The sequence below is a fragment of the Rhinopithecus roxellana genome, chromosome 9 (assembly GCF_007565055.1).
Source record: "Rhinopithecus roxellana isolate Shanxi Qingling chromosome 9, ASM756505v1, whole genome shotgun sequence".
NCBI classification, from domain to species: domain Eukaryota; kingdom Metazoa; phylum Chordata; class Mammalia; order Primates; family Cercopithecidae; genus Rhinopithecus; species Rhinopithecus roxellana.
In genome coordinates, this window is record NC_044557.1 from 61,856,261 (window position 1) to 61,875,238 (window position 18,978).

General features: G+C 48.3%; 1 protein-coding gene across 4 annotated transcripts in view; it reads left to right on the top strand.

The window, feature by feature from the left end:
* The window catches only part of MATN2 (matrilin 2), a 175,910-nt gene that overhangs the window by 132,275 nt on the left and 24,657 nt on the right, over positions 1 to 18,978 (top strand). For all 4 annotated transcript variants that reach the window (XM_030937687.1, XM_030937686.1, XM_030937688.1 and 1 more), the window contains 4 exons: positions 1,074 to 1,196; positions 9,801 to 9,923; positions 13,518 to 13,640; positions 13,892 to 14,014. In XM_030937687.1, coding sequence (XP_030793547.1) covers positions 1,074 to 1,196; positions 9,801 to 9,923; positions 13,518 to 13,640; positions 13,892 to 14,014 — 492 coding nt within the window. The remainder of the gene's footprint in view (positions 1 to 1,073; positions 1,197 to 9,800; positions 9,924 to 13,517; positions 13,641 to 13,891; positions 14,015 to 18,978) is intronic.

Sequence of the window (18,978 nt, forward strand, 5' to 3'; positions counted from 1 at the left end):
AAAATACTTTGCTCAGATTCTGCAATAAAAGTTTATTTCCATATTTAAAAATACTTATACAAAAAATACGAAAAAAGAAGAAATAAAAAATAAAGAACAAAAACAAAAAAATACACAAGTAAAATTTCTTTATGACAAATTTCATGAAATACTTTAAAAATATATATTTTGGTTTAAATTAGTGTATCCCTAGAGGTCACATTCTCTGTGAATCTTGAGGTAAAGATCCTGTTTATGTGCAGTCGAGCCCCGTAAAGTAACCAGGAGGTGTTTTGAACTCAGAGTATTTATGCTTTTCACTCCTAGGCCTTATTTTTCCCAGGAGATGAGTTTGTGTCTTATTGTTTGGCTTACTGTTTGATGGGTATAAGTGGTTTGGAGTTTGGCTTTGGGAACGTTTAATTGTTTTAATTGCTTAAATTTGCTAAAACACTCAGCTAAACCATTCTCAGCCCACAGTCTGGCAAATACCCCATTTTCATTTTAGTGGCTCTTACATGAATCAAGACAAGGACAGCATGTTCACAAATTTGTTGGTTGCATAAACGTTTTTTAATATGTCAGGAAGTTTGTCTTTGCCTAGCAGAAGAGTCCAGGTATAATAACAATAATAATAATAGAAGAAGGAGGAGGAGGAGGAGGAGGAGGAGGAAAGGAAGGAAGGAAGGAAGGAAGGAAGGAAGGAAGGAAGGAAAAAAGAAAGAGGAAGGAAGGAAGGAAGGAAGGAAAAAAGAAAGAGGAAGGAAGGAAGGAAGGAGGGAAAGAAGAGGAGGGAGGGAGGAGGGAAGAGGGAGGAGGGGGAAGGGAGGGAGGAGGGGGAAGGGGAAGGGGGAGGAGGGGAAGGAAGGAAGAGGAGAAGAAGAAGGAGAAGGAAAGAAGGAGAAGAAATTTCTCTTAGGAGAGGCCATATCTCTAAACATGGAAGTAGCTTTATTGGGAGACCCCTTCATGGTGTGACTCTGTGAGGTGTGGGATTTTACCTGTTTAGGAAAATGAAGACTGGAAATCCCTGGTTTTCATATGCTAGTTGTATTGATTGGTTTGCCATTCTTGTGATTTTCCCTTCTTGCCAGAGATAGACTACTGTGCCTCATCTAATCACGGATGTCAGCATGAGTGTGTTAACACAGATGATTCCTATTCCTGCCGCTGCCTGAAAGGCTTTACCCTGAATCCAGATAAGAAAACCTGCAGAAGTAAGTTACAGTGGGAGTTGGAGAAGGGCTTGTTCTGCTAAATGCTCCTCTAGTTAGTTTTCCTTTCCGTGCAAATCTTAAGAAAGATGTACTTGTATTCAGCATTGTTTCTATTAACATTATTCTGCCCTTTACTTTTTCACTAGATCCTATTATGTGGATGATTTTTAGATATTGAATAGATCTGGTCATTAGATTCAATTAGCCAAGTGGGGACCCAAGCTGAAGCTCCCACCTATGTGAAATGCAGGTGCACTCTCCCTCCCCTTACTCCCATAGCACTGGGATCTTGGAAAAAGAAAAGAATGGGCCCAGAGATGAGAGGTAGAAGGAGCTGGTTTCTTCTAGTCCTACAAGATAAGACACTTGATGGATGCTAAGAGGGAGGACATTGCAGCTGTATTCCCTTTGATAGGAAAGAAGAAGAAAAATGAGACTCTGGGACATCCCAGCAGGATTCAAGGGGTACAGGGTGTCAGCGGGATGATATTGAGGATGTGCTGAGTGCCTCAAATGCCTGTCATCTGGCACATCAAGGGGCATGATTGGGAATCTGAGCACAGGCCCCAGAGGGCACCTGTTTAAGACAAACCATTCCCGAGAGACTGCTAGAATGGACAGCCCACAAGGACAGAGGCGATTGTCTTTTTCTCACTGCTGAATTCTCAAAAGCTCAAAGAGTACTTGGCATTCACAGAAGTGCACAATGTTTGCTGAATGGGAATGTGTAAGTGAATCTTTCTACGATGTATCATCCTAGAGAAATTGTGGGTATTTTTTTTTTTTTTAATCCTTCAATCTTGTTAGAAAGATAGCCTTTTTTAGGCGTGCAAGTTGTGGATTTTTTTTTTCAGGAAGTCTTTCCCTAGTCAGTCCACACTTAGGCACACTGAATTGTTTGGGGTCCGCTGACAATGTCATTCATAGAACTCTCTGGAGCTTCCATTGAGGGATGTAATTTTCTGTATGCTTCTTCACCCATTTCTTCCTGATGGTGTATACACCAGTGTTCTGCATGGTAAGACTGTGTTTTCAAAGGTTTCACATATATCTTTTTTGAAAAGCACCATGAGCTGTTTAACTGAATCCAGATGAGTCACATTCTGCTCATAGCACAGATTAACTTTCCTAGTCATTCTAGCAAGTGTTAAACTGTGTATAGTGGCAGATGGTTGCAAATCCCGGATTTTGAAATGGAGCCTCTTTTATAAAACTATTCCCACTGCCTTGTGAGGGTACAAACCCTGGACACATTCAAGCATTAAATGAAAATTTTAATGGAGCGCATTCAGAATGTGAAAACAATTAGATAAGCTATTTTCCATGAGACCACGCATGCCTGCAATAGGTCAGAGGGCCAACTCTTCTGGTCTGGCCACTCCTCTGTGCTATTTACACCTTTTGCTAGGAGTGGGTGTGTGAGGGACTGACTGCACCCAGGGGAAATCACTCCCAGGTGGACTCATATTTGCAGACCCAAAGCTCTTCTGTGGGTGGTGATTAGATCTGGTTCAGCTCAGATGCTCATTGCAAGCTTCCTCATGTGTTACTGATGCAGGGGGGAAAAGGAAACAAGTCAGGCCTGGGGCTATGGGCAGAAGACATTTTCTGCAACTCTTACCAATTGTCTGAGTCCCTCGACTTCTGCTACTCCCTCCACACCCTTCCTGGAGAGGCACTTGGTATAAGAGGAGGTCCAGTGCAATGCAGGCATGCATGGAAAGAAGAAGATTGAGAATGGAAGGGCGAGTAGAGAGGGAGTGACCATTTGGGAGTGGTCTGAGCGCTACAGATTGGTCCCCGGGTAGGCCTGTTTGCAAGCTAGCTGTGGCCCAGACCAGAGTCCCTAATGCTCATCCATGTATATTCAGTGGGTATAGCACCTCTTTAGCCAGGCACCCTACTTTTTCATCCAAGAAAAATGAAATTTGTTCCTAAAGGCTCGTGTCCTCATCAGCCCTCACCCAGCGTCCTGCCTCATCGTTACATTTTCCATTGTCTTTGCTGTGAACCCAACCCTGACTCCTGAGGTCAGCCTGCAGGAGCGGCCCCTGACTTCATGCTTGCATTCAGTCCATTAGGGCAAGACAGCTATAAACGGAAGCGAGTGCTCACTAGTCTCTCTGGAGCATTATGTGGATGAGGGAAGCCAAGAAATTGGGCTTAAAAATCTGGAGTCCGTTATTAGAAGCCTGAGGTCTCTTGAGTGATCTGAGCATTACAAATCTGCAGCCCAGGGTACAGCCATTTACATTGAATAGTAGGTTGATGGATGTGGGCAATTTTCAAATCTAATATGAAATCTGTTTTTAAAGGAATTTGATGTCATCCAAATTAAACTGGGGGGAAAAAGATCAAGGCAGAATCCTACTGGAGAAAAGACTCTTGGCCAGGATTTGTTCTTGCTCCTCATCTGGGCACAATTTCTCCTCCTGGAGAGTGCTGTCATCAGTTTACGGCATGAATTTTTAAGGCAGCAGTGCAAAGCACAGAAACTGTGACTGCCCTTCCTGCCCAGGTAGAGCCCTAGGGCCAAATCAGATGTGGTTTATCCCCTTTGCTGGACTCCAGGATCCCTGATTCTGGTACCATGATGAGCACTCTCAAGAATCGGTGTGAAGCCCACAGGTTTGACTGAGCCAAGAGACGTGATGTCCAGGCTTGACAATGTCACTCTTATTGGTTATGTGTCTCTGAGCAGCTACTTTCTACTTCTCAGGACCTGGATTTCCTAAACTGTAGGAACAGGACTTCCTGCACTCTGTTGGTATCAAAATGTACTGCCTGGGGTCACTGATCTTTCATGGTTTCAGTCTTACCTCCTCAGGGCTCCAACTCTTTCACAAGTTAGCACTCAGAAAGATCGTTTGATTTGTTTGCTGACAGTCCTGTCATCTGACCTCACAGAGCTTTAGTGGACACTTCGGGCCTTACCAGATTAAGTTGTGTCCCTCCTGACCTGTGGGTGCCACATTAGAGTACCTATCATGGTACCAGATACAGGATGCACAGTAAGTCCTCAATAAATACTTAGTGAATGAATAAGTGAGTGAGTGAATATCTAAGAAGCACACACGTGAGGAAATATGACAAAAGGGTGGTGAGAAGGCAAAGAGCCACTGTTAAAACTCTGCTAAAAAGAACCATTTGGAGAAGGTTTTTTTTGTTTGTTTTTTGTTTTTTCAGACAGAATCTCCTTCTGTTGCCCAGGCTGGAGTGCAGTGGAGCAGTCTTGGCTCACTACAACTTCTGTCTCCCAGGCTCGGGTGATTGTGTCACTTTGGCCTCCCGAGTAGCTGGGACTACAGGGGTGCACCATCATGCCTGACTAGTTTTTGTATTTTTAGTAGAGATGGGGTTTCACCATGTTGTTCAGGCTGGTCTCAAACTCCTGGACTCAAGTGATCCACCCGCCTCAGTCTCCCAAAGTGCTGGGATTACAGGCCTGAGCCACCACACCCAGCCGAAAAGGGTGGTATCTGAATTGTTGTGGGCCAGATTGCTGGGTGATAACCTCTTTAAGAATCTAAATGTTTTTCAGTTGAATTACCTTATGTGTAAATCATTCTTTAAAAAAAAAAAAATCTTGCTTGAAACATTGTTTACTAATTTATTTTAATTTTTTAAAAATGTTTTTCTTTTTATATTTTTATTATATGTGCTGCCGAAGTGAGCACTCCTTTTTATATTTTTAAAATTGATATAACAAAGTTGTATATCTTTTTGGCATTTTTTTTTAAATTGACAAATAAAAATTGTATACTTTTATTGTGTACAATATGTTGTTTTGAAATATGTAAATACAAATTTTTCTTAAAGACAACATTGGCTTTTTTATTGTGGCAAAATATATATAACATAAAATGTACCATTTTAACCATTTTTAAGTACATAGTCCAGTGGTATTAAGCACATGCACATTACTGTGTAACCATCACCACCTTCAATCTTCAGAACTTCTTCATCATCCCAAACTAAAACTCTATACCCATTAAACGATAATTCCCCAGCTCCCCCTCCTCCATCTCCTGGCAGCCACCAATCTACTTTTTGTCTATGAATTTGACTATTCTAGGTGCCTCATATAAGTGGAATCATAGAATGTTTGTCCTTTTGTAACCAGCTTATGTAGCTTGACATAATGTCTTCAAGGTTCATTCAGCTGTAGGACGTGTCAGAATTTCCTTCCTTTTTAAGGCTGAATAAGGTTCCATTGTATCTAGACATCGTCCTTTGTTCATCCTGTGATAGACCCCTGGGTTGCTTCCACCTTTTGGCTTTTGTTTATTAATACAGCTCTGAACTTGGGTGCGTATACCCAGAAGTGGAATTGCTAGATCATATGGTTAATTCTATATTTAATTTTTTGAGGAACCGCTATGCTGTTTTCCACAGTGGCTGAATGCTGGGTTTTAAAGAGAGAGTTGACTAAAGATTATTTCCCCTTTCCCTGATGGTGTAATGGAGTGATTCCTACAGGCCCCAGACTGCGGGCCCTTCATATTCTGTGTTTGTCTGTCTGTCTGTGGCTGGTGTTTTATCTCATTTTTCTCCATCGAAGCTCTTGGCTTGTTTCCTGGCACTCAGTTATGGCCTGCACAGGTGAGGCTGCTGCTGAGTCAGGTAGGTGAATGGAAACTGCACACAGCTAACAATATCCTGCCTCTCCTCACATGGGAGCGGGTTCTAGAGAGAGAGCGCTAAGGGTCAGTGATACAGCAAGGTGATGTCTCTTCTTCTAGGCCATCCATGCGTGTTGTGGCCTTCTCCCCATGCACTCTGTCTGCAGCCATTCTGCTCATACTCTGGGCATGAAGCAAGCTCCAGCCACCAGTCACCTGGAAGGGCACCTCACAGATTCTTTTTTTTTTATATATTTTTTTAAGGTGGAATCTCGCTCTGTCACCCAGGCTGGAGTACAATGGCATGATCTTGGCTCACTGCAACCTCCATCTCCTGGGTTCAAGTGATCCTCTCACCTCTGCTTCCCGAGTAGCTGGGACTACAGATGTGTACCACCATACCTGGCTGATTTTTGTATTGTTAATAGAGGCGGGATTTCACCATGTTGGCCAGGCAGGTCTGGAACTCCTGACCTCAAGTGATCCACACACCTTGGCCTCCCAAAGTGCTGGGATTACAGGCATGAGCCACCGTGCCCAGCCGGATCCTTTAACAGACCCTTTGAGAGGTCCCTCAGGTCTGGGTCCCACTCACATCTCCATTTTTACTAGCAGTAGGTCTTGATCAAGTTATTAACCTCACTATACCTCAATTTCTCAGCTTTGAAATATGGATAACAATCACACATATCTTGCAGGGTCAAATGAAGTTATGTTTGTAAAGTGGCTGGCACAGCATCTGGCATTTAGCAGGTGTTTAACAAATGGCAGCAGCTGTGATTATCATTTCTAAAGTTACTATCAGATTGCCACTAATAGTGAGAAAAATAAAGATGGCATGGTCCCTGCTTGTGAAACTCAATCTAGTGAAAGAAACAGACTTTGAACCATCACAGATACAAAATATACTACATAACCATTGTGATGAATGCAATGAAAGAGAGATCCTGCAGCAAGAACTGACTTCATTTGGGAGGTCACAAAGGATGACAAAATGACGTTGAGCTGACTGTGAAGGAAGACAGAGGTTAGCCAGTGCAGCGAGGAGCCACTGAGGCAAGAGGGTAATGTGTCATATCTTCAAGTGATTTGTGGATGTGAACTTCGTCAAATAACTTTTGGGCAGATACATGGTAAGAATAAAATGTATTCATTACTTTGTGATTTCAGATCATTTTCCCTGTATCAATTATAGTGTTTTTTGTTCACACAGAACAGGAAATCCAATTAATGGTGTCTTAAGGACATTTATTTTGTACCTAACAAGTCCAAAGGTGGTTGGTCCTATGGATGGCTCAGTGACTCAGTGATGTTATCAAGAATCCAGACTCTTTCTTTCTATTCTGGCAAAGCATGTTGCATTTTCATCTTCATCCTTGTCACCTCTTGGTTACAAGATGGTTGCTGCAGCTCCCAGCATCATATCCTCACACTACTAGACTCAAAGGCAGAAAGGACAGAGGACAGAGAAAAGCGTTTCTCTTCATACACCTTTGTTTTTTTGTTTTTTGTTTTTGAGACAGAGTCTCAGGCTGGAGTGCAGTGGCACAATCTCAGCTCACAGCAACCTCTGCCTCCTGGGATCAAGCGATTCTTGTGCCTCAGCCTCCCAAGTAGCGAGATTGCAGGCACGTGCCCCCATGCCCAGCTAATTTTGTTTTTGTTTGTTTGTTTTTAGTAGAGGTGGGGTTTCACCATGTTAGCCAGGCTGGTCTTGAACTCCTGACCTCAAGTGATCTGCCCACTTTGGCCTTCCAATGTGCTGGGATTACAGGCATGAGCCACTGCTCCTGGCCACCTTTGTCTTTTCAGGAAGAAAAATTTTTCTTGAGGGTCCCCAGTAGACTTCTTTTGTTTCATTGGTCAGAACTAGGGCATATTCTCACCCCTTGACCAATAACTGACAAAGAAGAACATGGTTGCCACGCTGGCTCAGACCAGCCATGACTCATGCTTGGGGGTCATGGGGTAATGGTTATTGGCAAGACAACCAACAGTGTCTGCCACATCCCCAGAGAAAGAACAATGCTGCGCAGTTAAACTGATCCAGCCCATCCAGTGAGGTTGGTGGTGACCTTTTCCTGCAACGCCAGTCTCATAAAGGCTCTCCACAAGCTCATTTTGTGTCCTTTTCCAGTTCTCCGTCTCCCCTGGAGCCTGCTATGTGTGGGGTCTTACGGCTTTAGCATTTTCTACCAGGAAAGGAATTGCTTATTTGCTGGTTATGACACAGTTTCCATCTGCTGGCAGAAACACAGCATGGATAGAGTGACCTTATCATAGGACAGAATTACAATAGTCTGGGGCAGCATCAGAGATGGGCCTCCTCCAGTCCCATGATAGGATGCCAGCGTGATCTCAACAGAGCAAGGTGAAGCGTTTGGACCCTTCTTCATGGAACTGCCAACTCCTGCCTCCCTAAATAACTGGATATTTTGCAAGATCACCTTTTGTTTATTCTGCCTCGTGCCATCCAATGTCACTGTCAGATGTCACTGTAGACAGAACTCTCTACATGCTTTGAGCCCTAGTGATCAGGTTAATTTAAGAGAGAGACTGGATTTTCTTAGCTTTTCCATCTTTCTTGCAAGGAGGTAGGCTGGGGAGTGTGGCCCTCACCCCAGCTCTCAGCTCTTTGGCCATTGACTCAGTTCAGCTCAGCTCAACTGAGCCTTGGCTTGCTCTTTGGCCATCAAAGAGGGAAAATGCTAGAGAATCCACAGGTATATTTCAGGTGCCAGGCTCTCTTTTAAGCAAGCTCCGGGAGAGCAGGAGCTGTTTTCTCTGCGTCCTATAGCTCACCTGGTTTCCTGAAGATTTAGTGAAGTTTGCCTACCTTTCCACCTCTACTGCAAAGTCTTCTTTAAGACATAACCCTGGCCTTGTCACCTCCACCAAAATTCTCACCTCCAATCACCCGTTTAGAGCCTTCGCCGATCCATCCTGGGGCTTGCAAAGCCCACACGACCAGCCATGCTCAGGTGGGCCAGCTCCCTCTGCCTCCCAGCCTCATCTCTCTCCCATGCTCCAGCCATACTCAGCTCCTCACAACTCCCCAGGCATGCCTCTCGCCTTCATCCCCGGGCATTTGTGTTCACTGTCCCCTCATCCTGGGGTATTCACATTCACGGTCCCCCCGTCCCTGGGCGTTCGCGTTCACTGTCCCCCCCATCCCCGGGCATTCGCGTTCACGGTCCCCTCATCCCGGGGCGTTCGCGTTCACTGTCCCCCCCGTCCCTGGGCGTTCACGTTCACGGTCCCCTCGTCCCCAAGCATTCGCGTCCACTGTCCCCTCGTCCCCAGGCGTTTGTGTTCACTGTCCCCTCGTCCCCAGGCGTTTGTGTTCACTGTCCCCTCGTCCCCAGGCGTTTGTGTTCACTGTCCCCTCGTCCCCAGGCGTTTGTGTTCACTGTCCCCTCGTCCCCAGGCGTTTGTGTTCACTGTCCCCTCGTCCCCAGGCGTTTGTGTTCACTGTCCCCTCGTCCCCAGGCGTTTGTGTTCACTGTCCCCTCGTCCCCAAGCACTTGTGTTTTTTGTCCCTTCACCCTCAGGCGTTTGTGTTTGCTATCCTCAAGTCCTCACATTCTCCTTCCTGTGGAGCTCCCTTACTTATGGAACTCCTCCTCCTCCCTGGGGCCTCCAGTTGGCCTCATCTCTTCTTGGAAGACCCTCTCACCCCAGGACTCAGTGAGGCCCCTGCTCTGTGCTCTGCATTGTCTTACAGTTGCTGTCCTTGCCTGACTCCTCACTAGAGCCTGAATCCCTTGAGGCAAGGCCTCCATCTTAGTCGTCATTAAATCCCTGCATCTAGCTCAAGGCCTGGCACTTGGTTGGCAGACGAATGAATGATCTGTCCCAGCTCACCTCAGCAGGTGGCACCCACCAGCCCTCTCTATGGGGGTTCGTGGAAGCCCCGAGCGGCTGCTGTCAGCCCTGGGAGAAGCCCAGAGTCTGAAGGAGGGTCTGTCCTTCTTCCCCTCAGGGATCAACTACTGCGCACTGAACAAACCAGGCTGTGAGCACGAGTGCGTCAACACGGAGGAGAGCTACTACTGCCGCTGCCGCCGTGGCTACACTCTGGACCCCAACGGCAAAACCTGCAGCCGTGAGTGTACCCTAGGGGTGGGCTGCTGATGGAGGGTGGGGTCCACTCACAGGCGCTGGTGGGCTCACTAGCAACCAGTCATTTCTGGAGCCCCTGGGGTTTCCTGATGGTCCATCAGGTTCATCACCCATAGAATATGACTATTAATACTATTGGCCTACCCAACTTGGGTTTCAAGGATTAAAAGAATTAATAGGAATAGTCTGGGCATTGTGGCTCACGCTGTAATCCCAGCACTTTGGGAGGCCAAGGTGGGCGGATCACCTGAGGTCAGGAATTCAAGACCAGCCTGGCCAACATGGTGAAACCCCATATCTACTAAAAATACATTAACTGGGTGTGGTGGCGGGCACCTATAATCCCAGCTACTCGGGAGGCTGAGGCAGGAGAATTGCTTGAACCTAGGAGGCGGAGGTTGCAGTCAGCTGAGATTGCACCATTGCACTCCAGCCTAGGCAACAAGAGCAAAACTTTATCTCAAAAAAAAAAAAAAAAAAAAGGCGTAAAATACTTAGAACAGTGCTGCTAGGCATAAGCACTCATTAAATGTTAACTAATATTAGTGTTTTCTGTTGAGCGCATTTACTAGGTCAGACAGGCCTAATTTCAAATCCAACCTCTACCACCTACTAGATGTGTGTGACCTTGGGCAATTTATTTAACTTCTCCATGCTTTGATTTCCCATCTATGACAAAAAGCAAAACATAGTCATATTGTTCCTGCAGGGTTTTTATAGGGAGAAATTGGGGCCATTTCGATACGTTAGCCTGGTGCCTGACACAGGGTAAACTTCCAATCAAGGGGAACAGTTGTGGAGACTGTGAGAGTGCCAGTGCCTGGCGCCACACTGGGACAAGAGGCTGGAGGGGACAGACCTTGGAAAGCAGTGGGCTACAGAGGCTGACCTGAGGGCAGAATCAAGAAACATGGGATTTTCTGAGAAGGCTTGTCTTAATTTTCTTGTGTCAGAGCCACAACAAAGCTCCACTGGATGATGTAAATGTATGGGAACTTGCAGACTCTGCCAGCTGGGCAGCTCCGTGGTTTTTTATGAGGTACCGTCTCCACGAGTCCTGGCCAGCAGGGTGGGAGCGCCTGAGTGTGGCGATGGACCCTATGCCCTTGGCATGCGGGAGAGGGCCCCACCTCCATGACATGGCCTATGCAGAAGGGGCCCTTTGTGTGCCTTTCCCCTCAGCAAGCTCCACATCTGCTCCCCTTTGGAGACAGAGATAGATTGTGAGTAAGGACAATGCAGCTGTTGAGCCCTGGGCTCCACACGGCCGGCAGGGAAGTTTCCCAGATGAAATAAGAGGTCCAGGGCAGTCCTCAGGAAAGCGGGCCCCTCCAGTGTCCAGAGAGAACAAAGTGCCTCGGTAAAGGCTTTCTAAGGACTGATCTCGGAGGCCAAAGGGCTTTTGAACTGGAAAGTTGGTGCCAAAGTCAGTGCCTGCTGTGTGTTGCCTCTGCGTGTCTGTGAGTCCTCATGAGAGACCAGCAGGGAGCGGGTCTCCCATTCGACGGGAGATGCCCTGGTGACCATGGATCTGTGTGTGTCCTGTTTCCTGGAGTGTTAGGTCTGCCTGCTGATGGCCCTGGCAGTTTTCCCAGGGCAGGTGGTCTTGACCTAACTGAGCCCACACAGATCACCAGGGACATGGCCTGACTGCCCCTCCCAGCATGCTTCCGGGGGCCAGAAGAGTTCTAAGGACAGACCACAAGAGATCCGGACCCTCCCGTCTCTCTGGGATCTAGTCAACTCAAAGTACAAACCAAGCCATTTCTGTCTTGCAGTTCTTAGAGAAAGCCATGGGCTTCTGCTTTCCCTGAGGGATCAGGGAGCCCAGGCCATAAAGACAGCAAGCGCTTCTGAGGCACTCACTCTGCAGGCAATGCCCTGAGCACCCTCCATGCATAAACTCCCTGCATCCTCACAGCCGCCCTACTAGGCACCCACATTCTTGTCCCCATTTAAACCACAAGGGGAAACTATGACACAAAGAGATTAAGTCACTGTCCTAGGGTCCTGTGACTAGCAAATGGCAACATCGGGATGTGAACACAGGCATGTATCTCCCAAGATCCAGCAAGTGTTCGCAGGAGGTACGTCCACCAGTGGAATGTTCCAGAAGGCACTGGTCCCAGGCTCTGTGGGAGTCAAGAGGCCCACCTGGCAGTCCTGCACAAGGCCACCAGTATCTGTCCAGTCTCTGGAGGTGCATTTTCTCCATCGGGGAAACTGGGGAGGCAGCCTGCAGGGCTGTTAGTGGGAGCCGTCCACCACAGCTGTGTGTTCATTAGCCCTTGGCGCTTGCTGCCCAGGGGACCAGCTGTGCAGCATTCGGATGCCAGGATGGGCCACACATGCAGGCCCAGGCTTTGGTTTGTTTTTTTAATCCGGATGTCCTGATGATGGGGGTAAAAAAAAGAAATTGATTTCATTGAGAATGACAATTCTTTTTCATTTTCAATTAGAAACGAAACGGTACAACAAATTCTTAGCACTACTTGATAATAATAATGTGTTCATTAAGTGGTTGCTGTATGCCAGCTACTGTTCTAAGCGCTTTACGTGAATCAACTCCTCTTATTCTCACCCTGTTCCTATAAGAAAGCAACCATCCGCCAGGCGCAGTGGCTCGCGCCTGTAATCCCAGCACTTTGGGAGGCCGAGGCGGGTGGATCACCTGAGGTCGGGAGTTCCAGACCAGCCTGACCAACATGGAGAAACCCCGTCTCTACTAAAAATACAAAATTAGCTGGGCCTGGTGGCACATGCCTGTAATCCCAGCTACTAGGGAGGCTGAGGCAGGAGAATTGCTTGAACCTGGGAGGCAGAGGTTGCGGTGAGCCGAGATCGAGCCATTGCACTCCAGCCTGGGCAACAAGAGTGAAACTCCGCCTCAAAAAAAAAAAGAAAAAAAAAAAGAAAGCAACCATCAACATCCACATTCACAAATCAGGAAACGATGGCAAAGAGGCCATGGGACTGCCCAGCATCCGTAGCTAGCAAGTGGCAGAGGTGTGATTTGAATCCAGGCGGTTTGATGCCAGAACCCGCATTCTAAGCACTACTCTATCAGCTGTGTGGCTTTCACCTTGACCCTTCTGAGCCTCACTTTCCTCTCTGTGAAATGGGAATTGCACCTGCTCTCAGAGGTGCCCTGAGACGGTGGATTCTGTGCGCCATGGCCCTGGCAGAGTGCTGCTGTCATCAATACCAGGGACAGCATTTCCCAGCTGTTAGGGTTGTATGCTTTACTCTTTAAACAAAGAAATGGGAAAGAAGGCTGGGCATGGTGCCAGGCACCTGTAACCCCAGCTAGCGACTCTGGAGGCTGGGGCAGAAGAATTGCTTGAACCCAGGAGGCGGAGGTTGCAGTGAGCTGAGATCTCGCCACTGCACTCCAGCCTGGGTGAAAAGGGAAAGAAAACCAACAAGCCAAGCTGATTTTCTAGAGGGGCCAGAGGCATGGGGTAGAATGACACCTTCCCTGTGGCTTATTATGCCTCCGGTTTTGTTTTTCAATCTTGGTTGCTGGTGGGGTGTTGCCCCCTCAGCTCCTCTATGCTTTCACATGTGTGAAATGCAGGAGTGGACCACTGTGCACAGCAGGACCATGGCTGTGAGCAACTGTGTCTGAACACGGAGGAGTCCTTCGTCTGCCAGTGCTCAGAAGGCTTCCTCATCAACGAGGACCTCAAGACCTGCTCCCGTGAGTCCCTGCACGCTCCTCTCGTAGGGGAAGGTTTGCACCAGGAGTAAAACCTATGTGATTGCAGAGGGCACAGGTCGTGCCTGGGCACTCTTCCCCTGCCCCTTGCTCTGCTCCGGGAGATAGTGGGGATGTCCACTGGGACTGCATGCCTTCGAGGGAGGGTGGGGTGGGCATGACGGTCACTTGATCCCATCACCGTCGCCTAGAGGTCTCACTGATAAAGGGCTGCCTGGCTTTTGGTTTTGCAGGGGTGGATTACTGCCTGCTGAGTGACCATGGTTGTGAATACTCCTGCGTCAACATGGACAGATCCTTTGCCTGTCAGTGTCCTGAGGGACACGTGCTTCGCAGCGATGGGAAGACGTGTGCAAGTAAGTGTCTGAAGGACAAGCGGGACCTACACAGGTGTTCCGTGGGTGCAGGTGTGGGTACACTACCGACGTGTATATGTGCCTGTGTGTCCTGTCTCCAGGCTTTGCTGGGCCTGAATGAAAGTGTGTGACGGCATCTCTTAGCCATTGAGCCTTGGTGGCTACTCCACCCCTCTCCTCAAGCTTGCTTCCCCCATGCCCTGAAGTGGCTTTTTGCTGTTTCCATAGCCCACCTCCCTGTCATTCCGAAGCTGGACAGAGCCCTAGTCCTCAGCCCTCTCTGCTCTACCCCCAGCCGTCTAGTATGGCATATGAATAATCATCATGTGGACCCCTCGCTGACTGCTGGCTGCGTGCTGAGCACTGGGCTAAGCACACATGCTGTTGCATTCAGGGGACAGATGAGGGAAAAACTGTAGCTCGGATTAAGTAAAGAGCCTAAGGTCACCAGCTAGTAAGTGGTGGGTTCAGACTCTACTGGGTGTGATTCCAAAGTCAGTCCTGGGAGAAGAGGATGCTCCTGAGAAACTCTTTGCTCCGCTTTCTGATCCCGGTGATCTCACAGCATATGGTAAGGCTGGCAGTGATGTGTCCTGGGTACACATTTCCTTGCAGCTGGTCCCAACCCCTGTCTCCATTAATTAAAAAAAAAAAAATGCTCCCAGACCTTCTCTCCTTCACTGAAGAATGCTGGTGTGTTTGTTGCCCTGCAATTCTGTTTCTAAGTGGACCAAGATAAAGAATTGAAATAGAGTCATTTTGAGAGAAGGGATCAGAAATGGAAGAAAAGGACCACAATGTATCTTCCCCAGCCTGCTGGTCTTTCTGGTTATAGGGCCAAGTTCCCTGACCACTGGTACAATTGTAGGCACAACCTAATTTATCCACCTTTTTATATCATCCATTCATCTAGGCAGATGAGCTGGCTGCACAGCTGGGCGTGCCTCTCTATGCTGCCTGTGAGAAAATATTTCCAGTTTGGGACAGATCCTTGAATCTCAGCAAATGGGTTATCCGTGTTATAGCTTTCGGTGGCTTCCCGCCCAGCTGCCTCCCAGACTGCTTCTGCAGCCAGCTCAGGGAGGGACTGGGCACAGGGGATGCAGAAAGAGGGTGGGTGTGTTGAATTGCATTGACATTGACAGCATGCCAAAGCCAGATGTAAGGGGTTTGTTGGTTCGTTTAATTCTCCATCATTTTAGATTATTCTGAGAATAAGAGGAGTCTTTCTTCTGTCTACCTCGTTCCTGTAATAATCAAGAATGGACTATAAGATGATTATAGGACCCTAAGAAATTCTCATGAGCCCTTCTAAACAAATGCAGCCCCATCTCCTTTGAATCATGTGCCCCTTCCTCTCCCCTGCCCAGTTCCACATCTGGATTATGACTTGGCCACTTTTAAGTGTTGCCCATCTTCTCATTTAAAGTGGGTTTCTAACCAATGGCACAGAGGAACCATCTACATGAGTAATGTTCAACAATGCAATGAATAGTGAATTTTGTTATTTATATATGGTTGTGTCTAGATGAGAACTTGTGAGATAATCAGATAAGTTAGAATTGTCCTCAGGAACTGTACATAAGAGATGCATTTAACCCATCAGCTGATACATATGTGTTGAGCTATTCCCCTAATTGAAGACTTTCTGCCTGCCCCAGAATGATTCATTCTGACTGTCCTGTCCTGTTAATAATGGGCTAGGTTTTCAGTGTGGCCACAGCTAACTGGGGGTTGGGATGTAGGTTCCCCAGCTCTACTCTAGATGACAAAGAGCCAGACAGCATGATTGTACCTTTTTGGTAAAGCCTGCGGGGGGTGGGGGGCAGCCAGGCCTGGCTCAGCAGATAAGAGTGTTCTTGCCTCTTTATAGAGGCAGCCTCTACTTAGAGCTTTGATAGCAAGTGGTCTTAAGAATGTGTCACTCATCTTCTGGAAAGTTCTCTAAAGCATGGAGGGGTTCCAGGGGCCCTGGGATGAAATGGGCACTGCTGTCCCCCTTACCCCTTCAGGCACCTTGGGTTCTCTGGCCTCTGGAGTGATGTCCCCTCCCTTCCTCCAGCCCCCTGACCCCAAGCTCTGCTTTCCCAGATTCTCCCAGAGGCCTTTTTGCCTCAGGCGGTTAGATGCACAGACTCAGGGTGTTGGGGGGAGGGGATGGGGCGATCTCTTTTACCAGCTGCAGCTGAGAGGACTCCTTCCCTCTCTAGACGGTTCCTGAGATTGACCTTGTGCAAGGGGATCCCAGCACCAAGAAAGACTCCACAGGCCTGATGTGCATGGACCACACTGGCCACTGGCCTGCGAGCTCCTGGAGGTTGGAGGTCAGAGGCCAACATGAAATGACTGGGAGTGTGAATGGACAGAGGCCACCTGTCTTTTTGCCCCACGGCCCCTGGCACAGGGTCTGCTCCCCACTTGATAACCCTCAGTGGCTTTCCACTGTCTCCTAGAATAAATTTCCATTACACTCCTTGGTTTGGCAGAGTGAAGAACCCCCTCTTCCACTTCTTTAGCCTCGCCCCGGGCCGTCCCTGAAGCCTCCTCCTGTTCTTCAGTCAAAGTGGCAAGTCCCCTATTCTCTGAACAGGCCTGGTGCCTTCCAGCCCATCCCAATGTCACCCCCATGGGCAACCTCCTCCCATACCTGATGGACTGTCCTCTCCTCCTCCCATCCCAGACTCTGCTGGGGCCTCTCTTCAGAGCTCTCCTGCCTGGCCTCATCCTGGGGTTCTCTGTGCACAGGTGTGAGAAACAGTGTGGCAGAGCAAAAAGAGTACTGAACTGGAAGTCCAAAGACTGGGTTTAAATCATGTTGCTTCTACTCTGGGCAAGGGAATTAGCCCTCTCGGGGTCTGAGCGCTCATCTCTAAACTAAGAATGGTCGTTGCTGCCTTTCAAGGCCACTGTGTGGTTCAGGGAGACTGCTGTTGCAGTGCTATGTGAACTTGTGAGCTGCCGTGACCCCTAAGGGATTCCTCTTCTTGTCTACCCTCCTCAGCATCAGAACCCCCTGTACTGAGGAGACTCAGAAGGTAGCTCCTGGCATTGCTGCCTGGGGACACATCTCCCAGGGCCATGCCTGCTCTCCTTGGAGGGGCCCCGGAGATGCACAACTCTGGAAGGGGTCTGGACTCTTTCCAAGGGCTGTCCTACAAGGAACCCTCCCTTCTGCAAGCAGAGGATGCCAACGGGGATCAGAGCCGTCAGCCTAGGGCACTGGGGGATCTCTGCTGGTGATACTCCCAGTCCAACTACCACGGGCAGATCTGTGAGGGCCTGTTAGGCTGCCTGAGGCCCTGAGCTTGGCCTTCCAGGGCTGAGGCAGCCCTAGGCAAGGCTAGGGGAGTGTCTTAGTCTACTCAGGCTCCCATCACAAAATACCATAGACTGAATGTTGTTTCTTAACCACAGAATTTATTTCTCACAGTTCTGGAGGCTGGAAGTCCAGGGTCCAGGTGCTGGCATGGCTGGGTTCTGGTGAGGGCCCTCTTCCTAGTTTGCGGACAGCCAGCACCCCACTGTGTCCTCATATTGTATGGGTTGTAGGGGGAGAGAGCAAAAGAGTACAGGCAAGTTCTCTGGTGTCTCGTCTTATTATAAGAACACTAATCCTATCAGGTCAGCATCCCGCCCTCACAACCCCATCTAAACCCAATTACCTTTCAAAGACTCCACCGCCACATACCCTCACATCAGGGCTAATATCAGATGTGAATTTTGGGGGAAACAGTCTGTAGCAGGGAGTAGGGGGAGGGGACCACCCTCACTCTCAGGTATTCACATTACAGGCTTGATGCAACAGAAGGAAGGTAGAGATTTTCCCTTATTTTGTGGGAAACGGACACATAGAGGAAAACGATGCCTCCAAGCTGGCCCTGGTCGGGGAGTCAGTGGCAGGGCCAGGACCAGAGCCGAGTCCCCTGATTTCAGGATCTTTTGCCCAGTGTGAGATGCCCTGGAAAAGCACATCTCAGTTCAACTGCTTCTTGGTTTGTCTGAGAAAAAGCCTATATTAAGTTAGCAAAGGATTGGCTGCTCCTAGTTTTATTACGAGAAAAGCCAGGAAGCAGTGTAATTCTATCTGTCGGCTTCTGGTTTCTGTCTTGGCAGATGGCCGCTGTGGCTTTCCCTTTCTGGGGTTGGGGTTGGTTTTAACAGCGTCTTACGTGGAGCCCCAGATGCAGGATTGCTGTCTGTCATCACGGCAGAGGTGCAAGTCCACAGAACACGTTGCCCCGCAGTTGCTGCGCCACAGACATATGTGACTCACCTGTGTCAGCGTGCAGGCTGCTAGACATGGACCCTAAAGACCTGTGCTACATCCTAAAACTTCTCATCATCCTGAGCACACACTGCAGAATCCATTCACGATGAGGGTTTAATTAAAAACGTAAGCCTGGGTCCTTATGTGTAAAAGGAGGAGAATCCTTCTTTGTTTTTTTTTTTGTTTTTGTTTTTTATTTTTTATTTTTTGAGACAGAGTCTCGCTCTGCCCCCAGGCTGGAGTGCAGTGGCCGGATCTCAGCTCACTGCAAGCTCCGCGTCCCGGGTTCACGCCATTCTCCTGCCTCAGCCTCCCGAGTAGCTGGGACTACAGGCGCCCGCCACCTCTCCCAGCTAATTTTTTTGTATTTTTAGTAGAGACGGGGTTTCACCGTGTTAGCCAGGATGGTTTCGATCTCCTGACCTCGTGATTTGCCCATCTCGGCCTCCCAAAGTGCTGGGATTACAGGCTTGAGCCACCGCGCCCGGCCGAGAATCCTTCTTTGAGAGGAAGAATGTTTTCTTCCTCCCTCTTGAGATTTCTCATGCGTCCTCCCACCTATTTCACTTAAGTGATGGCTCCTCATGGAGTCTGTCTTTACTCTCCTCTCTGGATTTGAATCTAGATACTTCCTTAAGTGCTTGGTTCCTTTACCCTCGTTCTCTACGAATATTTACTGTGTACCTGCAGTGTGCGG